General features: G+C 37.5%; 1 protein-coding gene across 1 annotated transcript in view; it reads left to right on the top strand.

The window, feature by feature from the left end:
- The window catches only part of LOC139717464 (gamma-aminobutyric acid type B receptor subunit 2-like), a 67,680-nt gene extending 63,704 nt beyond the window's left edge, over positions 1-3,976 (top strand). Inside the window, exons 15-17 of the mRNA XM_071628971.1 lie at positions 615-823; positions 2,904-3,046; positions 3,916-3,976. Of these exons, the coding sequence (XP_071485072.1) occupies positions 615-823; positions 2,904-3,046; positions 3,916-3,976 (413 nt within the window). The remainder of the gene's footprint in view (positions 1-614; positions 824-2,903; positions 3,047-3,915) is intronic.
- The last annotated feature ends 4,215 nt before the right edge of the window (positions 3,977-8,191 follow it).

Consider the following 8,191-nt stretch of genomic DNA (forward strand, 5'->3'; position numbering starts at 1 on the left):
TGTTAAATTAAACCTCCGGGTGTCATTTCCAAATTTTAAACTGTTTTTTGAAGAGTTTCTTAGTAACTGCACTTCTTGTTGATTTTTAATTTAAACAAGACGATCAAGAATTTTACATTAAAATACTAGATTTTTGAAAAAATGTGAAAATAAATTTACACCACAGTAACACCAGCTGGTGTGGTCTCTTAGTGAAGCTGGACGGGTGTTAAACCATTGATATTAACACCAACAAATATCAAATCAACACCATGTGGTGTCATTTTTGAATTAACACCAGTACAGTGTCAAAATAACACCAGGTACAGTGTCAAATTAACACCACGAAGTGTCAGGTGAACACTTTTCAACACCATCACAGTGCATTTTCAACACCTGTGGGTGTGGTCCTTTATTGAAGTTTGATCGGTGTTAGATTTAACACCAGTGGTGTTAAATCTAACACCGATGTTTTTACAGTGTATCATTGGAAATGTTTTATTGTGTTGAATGATAGTTGACTTGCTTTACAACGTTCAAATATGGCGCTTGATCCGTTTTGCGACTAAAATCTTCATGTATCAGGAATGTTTAATGTTAACCCTGTGTTTCTCATTAATCATTGTCATAATCAGCGTATGAAACGAGGGCAGTCAAGATTCGCGCTCTCAACGACGCAAAGTACATCGGCATTTCCGTCTACAACGTGTTCATCCTGTCGGCGGTAGGGGCGCTGTTCAACATGGTGATGGACCCAGAAGACTTTACGTTGGTGTATACAGTGACCGGTCTGTGCGTCGTCATATGCGCCACTGCCACACTCTTGGTCATATTCCTGCCCAAGGTATAGAGCAGTTTCTTTACCCCACCTACAGTGGCGTATCTAAGGAAAACGGCGCCCGGGGCAAGCGCGAAAATTGCGCCCCTAATTTCTGAAAAAGAGTAGTGTTCAACCCCAACCCCATCCCAGGATAGGGACTTTAAGCAAAGTCCACATGATATGCTTTTCAAGCCCTTAAAAGGGGTCTTTTGAGGGTGATTTAAATGTAATGAATTTTGATAAATTTTGGCGAGCGAGCGCAGCGAGCGAGCCAAAAACTTTTGTATTTCAGCTGACAAAACACGGAATTCTTGTCATTTTTTGCTTATCAAATCTTACAATTCTAATCAAGATAGTGACGGCCTTATAGATTACGATTTATCTATACCAACAAACTGAGTACTTTAAAAAATATTCTAAACTTGTCGGACAAAATTTGCTTTCAGCCAATCAGAAGCAAGGATTTCAGTAGCTTTTAACAGTTTGTCAGACGAAATATCTGACAAATTGCTTCATGAAATGCCCCCCATGTACTCGCGAGTGAGCCGAAATTTGTATATTTCCGCGTCATCATCACGTTTTGTTCTTATCTGCTTTTTGTTTTGACTAAATTTTGGCGAGCGATTGGCGAGCGAGCGCAGCGAGCGAGCCGAAAAGTTTTGTATTTCAGCTTTTTGCTTATGAAATCTTACAAGTCTAGTCAAGATATAGCGACGGCCTTATAGATAACGATTTTTACCAACAAACTGAAGCATTGAAAAAATACTCTAAATTAGTACGAGCGAGTGAGCCGAAATTTGTATATTTCCGCGTCATCATCACGTTTTGTTCTTATCTCCTTGTTGTTTTGATAAATTTTGGCGAGCGAGCGCAGCGAGCGAGCCGAAAATTTTTGTATTTCAGCTTACAAAACATGGAACTCTTGTCATTTTTTGCTTATCAAATCTTACAATTCTAATCAAGATATAGTTGCGGCCTTATAGATAACGATTTTTACCAACAAACTGAGGACTTGAAGAAATACTCTAAATTAGTAGGAGCGAGTGAGCTGAAATTTGTATATTTCCACGTCATCATTACGTTTTGTTCTTATATTGTTTAATTTTTTTTGGCGCCCCCCCCCCGTATGTTCGAAACCGTTGGCGCCTTCTTTTGATCCAATTGGCGATCGCTTCAGAACGAAAGAAATTGCAGCCGCTGCTCCGAGAAACATTGTGCCTGCTAAATATAAAATAACATGTGTGAACACAATAGACATTGTCATTTTGTACGCGTCATCATCACATTTTGTTCTTACCTTCTTCTTCTATATAAAATTTAGAGAGCGAGCGCAGCGAGCGAGCCGAAATTGTTGCATTTCAGCTTACATAACATGGAATTCTTGTCCGAGTCATCATTATGTTTTGTTTTTATCTTTTTTTGATTTGGTTTTCTGCCCCACCCCCCCCCCCCCACCATTCTTCCTCCCCCCCCCCCCCCCCCTTTCCGGTGAGTTTCTTCTTCTTCTTCTTCTTCTTTTCTTTTTTCTTTCTTTTTTTCTTCTTTTTTCTCTTTTTTTTTCTTCTTCTTCGTTTTTTTTTTTGCGCCCCCAAGGAGTGGCGCCCGGGGCACGTGCCCCCCTTGCCCCCCCCCCCCCCTAGATACGCCACTGCCCACCTACCTCTTACTCATTTGTCGTATACAAGCAGAGTGTAATGAGCCGACAGAGTCCAATGACATAGGGAACTCTTCCAATTCACGATGAAAAAAACAAAAAAAAACAAAAAAACGAGCGAACATAACAAATCACCAACGACAGGAACGGATACATTTTTTTTCCGAATAAATTTCTCTTCATAGTGGATTACGGGTGCGGATTTTAATTATCCGTTTTTATGTGAGGGACCTAAAATGAACCAGCAGGCCTACTGACAATACTTATGCTCTCAAAAGTGAATAGCATAATGTATAACACTTCCTAAGATAGGTTATGAAGCTGCAAATTCATGTTGATTAAACGTCAGATCTCTCATTTCATCATTATCATTATTATTGTTACTAGGCATCATTACACTTTCAATACGCGCACGCGCAACTTTCACGTTTCTGCCCCTCGTGTTCGTAGGTCATTGACGTGGTGAAGAACCCGGATGGTCCGCGGGTGTCGACACTGCCTGATGAGGGATCAAGCAATTACACCTGCCACACTACCGCGCCAGACAGAAAGAAATTCACCATCAAAACTCTCTCTGCCAAAGTTGGAGACGGGTATGTATGTTTCCTTATGTTTATATTTGCCCTTGTTTTTCACACAGTAGCCTTCTGTTCGCAGTCTTAGCCTCCCTGACATGAAACACAATCAGTGGAGTTTAGTCCATTTAAAGCGAAAAAAGTCAACAAGAAAGGCCTAAGCTCAATGCAAGACTTTACTAGACGCGACAACTGGCCATAAAAGCAAGACTGCCTCCATAAATAGGAAAATGTGCATAAGATCATTTCATTATACGTGTTCATGTGGGGTCATCCCACGAGATCAACACCCACGAGCCATACAGCTCACGAGTTCAATACTAGGCAAATAAGGCCCATGAATTTGACACTAGGTAAAAACAACTAAATGTGTCTCGTGGGCCTGGTTTGCTTAGTGTCGAACTCATGGGCTTTATGATTTGTGGGTGTCGAACTCGTGACGTACACCCATCCATGCCAGGCGCCCATGGCTTACTTATACTAAGTCTAAAATTTAATTTGCGCTAGGTGGAACTCTTACTTTGCCTTGTCATTTTCGGGTCACTATCAACCATTTTAGGTTCAATCATCGAGCAAATATAACCTACTTTAAAAAAAAACCCCACACTTCACATCGACTCTACAATACTTAGTAATCGAATATGAAGGATATAGTTTCTTTTTGAATCAAGTATTTAACGAGATGATTAAGTGAAAATTGCATTCGAGGGAGTTGAAGAACTAATATACGAGTTGTCTCATGTGTACATTATTATACAAATACGTATATTATATCACTTTTCCGTGTAAACTATTTAACTGTTCAATGACACCATTTTGATATGGATTAAGAAAGGCAAGTGGGCGTAACGATTGTTGTCATGACAACCGATCTCGTTTCTCCGCAGGGAGTCGTCGATGCCGCCCTCTGCGGCCATGGAGAACTCTTCCAGGGATGCCTGGAATTAGGAAGTGGACACGAAGTTTGGCATTACAAGGGTCTGAAGACAGTCCCTTGAGGATTTGAATACATTGAAGAAGTTTGGTAAAATCGTTTGAAAAAAAAAACAGAGAAGAAAAGAAGAGGAGAGGTAAACCAGCTTCAATGGCATCTAATTAGTGAGCTACCTCATTCAGGTGAGAATGACTTCTTATGCAAAATCCTCCTGCTTTTGGAAGCTAGATGGGCAAACTCACGTCTGCACATTAAATTGAAGGAAAGACGGCAGTTTCCTCTCATAGCTGCGGCAAACATTGGCACGGCCGTAATTTGCCTTTTGAGGAGTAAGAACAGAACTCTTCGCACTTGGATATATATTTTGACAGAAGTGAAAAGGAAATGTTGATATATTTAGACACCAAGCACAGTAGACGTTGGTATTTTGTGTCTTTCACATATTTTTTTTTCCACACTTGCCTTTATGAGAAATTGTTCATAGATGTTAGATAAGAAGGTATGACAGAGATTCATGGGAAAATTGAAAAATTTTATATGTATATGATGTTATATATTATTCATCGTCTCGTCTTCGCAAGTTTCTATATCATTATCGTTACTCTTATAGATAGCACCTATTACAGTAGCGGATGGGGGGGGGAGGGGGCGCACGGGGTGCGCGCCTTCTTTTAATTTTGTTTTTGCTTTTTGATAAAAGAAATAAAAAGAAAAAATAAAAGGGGGCGCCTTGGGTGAAAGAGGAGTTCGCATGGAATCGCAAGATGATCCTTGCCAGCCAATTGTATAAGGTGGCACCAGAAAGCCTTTTTTTTAATTGCTTGTCAGCCTACTAACCCCGGAAGTGGTACGAAAAAAAAAAACACCTGTACAAACCTTTTTTTTTTTGTCACCTGATTAAACTCGGAAGTGGCACCAGAAATTCCTGGATCCGCCAATGTATTACACTAAATGTAACGAAGAATTGTAAAAACCGTCTTTCATTGTGTGGTAACTGTGGTGCAAAGATTGATCGAAGCGACTGGTCGCTTTCACGAGTATCCGATTTGATGATGCTGATTACTATGTAGTAGTTTCCTCTCTTTTTTTCTTATCGGGAAATCGTAGCAAATTATGTTTCGTGCACAAAATAGATTTCAACTCAAAACAAAGCTCATCAAATGTAAACGTAGCAAAGGCACAGCTGCACTCTTTCGTATAGTGATATCACGTATACCTTTAATTCTTTTTTCCTTTTGTAGAGCGGATTATCAAAGCAAAGGAAGAAGCAGTTTGAAGACATATGAACTCTATACATTTGAATGAGTGCAATCTATTCACGTCCCCTGTTGTGTCTTATATAGTCTTACTCTTATAGTCTTACAGTCTTATATAGTCTTGTTGTGGAATTATATACCGTTTTAGTCCTCACAGCACAACCATGCCAGAATGAATGTGTATTTGAACACAAACGGGCTGTCGATGGTACTGAGGCATTTTTATAATAGAATGTCAGTCATCTCACCTTGAGGATAGTTATATCAAAACTTTCAGGCGATAGAAACTTGAGAGAATATTGCTGATGTAATGGATGTGGTCTTTGGTATCTCTATCTTTATCTTCCTTATTATCCCCACTCTCTCTCTCTCTCTTTCTATCTTTTGTTGCATATCTCCCCCTTCTGTTTATGTATCATATCACTTTGGGGTCTATACGTAGCCTCACAGTCTTTTATGTAAGTCAGAATGTTATTTTCTATCTGTCTATTATTTCATATCTCCGCGAAAGTATGTCAATCTGTGAAATGCTGGATTGATTTAACTCGCTTCAGTATTTTTTCTTCAATTCATTATGCCTGTGATTCTATATTCATCAGGGTACCTGTATACCAATGTCCCATCTCTCCCCTTTATAGCATCCGTTGTTCTGTCAGTATGCCCTCTTTTATGTCTTTCGATACCATTGTTAATTTTCAGTGTATAATAACTATTTCAATGTATAACAGTGTTGTAAACTAGTGGTGTAAAGAAGATATCAACCCATGGAGAAAAGCAATGCAAATTCACCCGCACCTCCACCAACATCACCAAAGAACACAGAGACACAACCTCCACCATATCGATGCAGAAGAACGCGAACTATACTTGTTTAACCCTTTCAGTACCAGGGACTTATTTGGGCACGTGTTTACAACGCTTTGGGGGCGTTTTGTGCCAAGCGGCACTCAAAGCGCACAGAGGGTTAAAAGGGAAGAAAAACTCCAAAAATACGTATCTATGTGAATTGAGTAAAAGCAGAAATGTAGTAGAACGCATGACGTAAAGTTTGAGGAAAATCGCGACATTCCGTTCAAAAGTTATGAATTTTTAAAGTTTTGGAACAGCTATTCCTGGCTAAGAAGCGTACGTCAATTCGTGATGTCACTTTATGGCAACAAAATAAAATATAAAAAGGAATAAAACGTTTTTCAATTTTTCTAGCATATGAGAAGAGTACTTGGTTTATCTCTGTCAGACGGCAGGGGAAATAATACTACCTCCAGTTTATGTTAGTAACAAATGAAATGAATGTGCACTTTATATGAAAAAAAAATGTAGAGTTCAAATCATATTAATTGGATATGATTTAAACAAGATATTGTTCTCGATACACTAGGTGTAAAATCATACTTTCTAGTTTTTACTTCTGCTTCATTTTAAGTCCATTTCATATTTATCACATTCTGTTTCGTTTCTGTTTTATTTCCATTTGATTGATTTTACCTTTTATTACATTTATCTAATCTTAATCTGATGTACTGTGATGTTACTTTATCTATTCCATTGTTCTTTGTTCTCTTCCAATCCATCTCAGTTCGCTTGTTTTCTTTATTTCCTCTTACCTTCTTTCATTTTATTCATTTCATTTCTAAACGATTTTATTTCATTTTACAGTTTCTTTTCAAACAAACTTTCAATCAAGGCCCAGGGACGAGACGTATATTCCCGTACAGGTTTCTTGTAGACAACGTGTTGATTTGTATTTTTAAGATATGTGTATTATTCGGTGAATAAAATCTAAACAAATGACTCCAACATCAGTGATTTACAGTGCGATCCAACATCACGTTCACACAATCTTTGATAAAAGTAGAATAAAATCAAACAAGCCGAATGGTCGAAGATTTATTTGTTTAATCAAATTGGACGTGAAATTATAAGAAATTTTATTTCAAAATTGGACATGAAATGAAAAAGCAATTTTATTTCAAATCGGACATAAAATGAGAAAGTAACTCTATTTCATATTGGACATGATATGAGACATTAACTTTATTGCAAAGTTGCACATTATATGAGAAAGTATTTTTATTTTATATTGCACATACATGATATAAGAAATGATCTTTACTTCAAAATTGGATATAGAATGAGAAAGTAACTTAGTTTCAAATGTTTACATGAGATGAAAATTTAATTTTATCTAAAAATGGCCCATGAAATCAGAAAGTAACTTTTTTTTTTCAATAGGACATGAAATGAGAAGGTAACTTCTTTCAAATTGGGCATGGAATGAGATAGCATCTTCTTTTCAAATTTGGATTGCAGACTAGTGAGGCGATGACGTCATTACCTCATTTGCATGATGATCATAATGAGAATGATAATGATATTAGAAATAATAACAAATTCTTATGTAGCGCATTCCAGACTTGAAAAGAATATCAATGCGCTTTACAAACAAATTACAACAAAATTACAACAAAATACAACCCCCCCCAAAAAAAAAAAAACAAATCCGTCTTTAATTTGCGACCAAAATCAGTTTTCTTGAATATTGCAAACAAAATGGTATATAATTTTTTCATTTTACGTCCGATTCTAATATACCGCTTAACCGTCTTCTTTACGTCTGTTTACCAAAATGTTTGATTTCAACCTGCTCAAGAAAGTTTTTGGTTTGACGTGATTCATAATGAATATATATATATATATATATATATATATATATATATATATATATAATATATATATATTCAGCAATTTGGTTAAACAGTGATTGTCTTCTCCTCTTTGATTGTGTTTATTCGTCCATTTGGCATGCATGAACATAGTGACATGGTATGGTGAAATTCAGAATGAATGTCGTTTGTTTTGAGAGTTTGCAGTTTTCTGCGTGGGATTGTGTGACGTTTGCGAAACTACGTGGCGTGCATGCGTGGACCCTGCAGGTGCAAGTGCGAGCGTCTCCAGAAATTAAGTTTGAAGAAG

The sequence above is a fragment of the Diadema antillarum genome, unplaced genomic scaffold, assembly GCF_040938485.1.
Source record: "Diadema antillarum isolate AM-2024a unplaced genomic scaffold, OU_Dant_1.0 scf00000075, whole genome shotgun sequence".
Classification (NCBI taxonomy): domain Eukaryota; kingdom Metazoa; phylum Echinodermata; class Echinoidea; order Diadematoida; family Diadematidae; genus Diadema; species Diadema antillarum.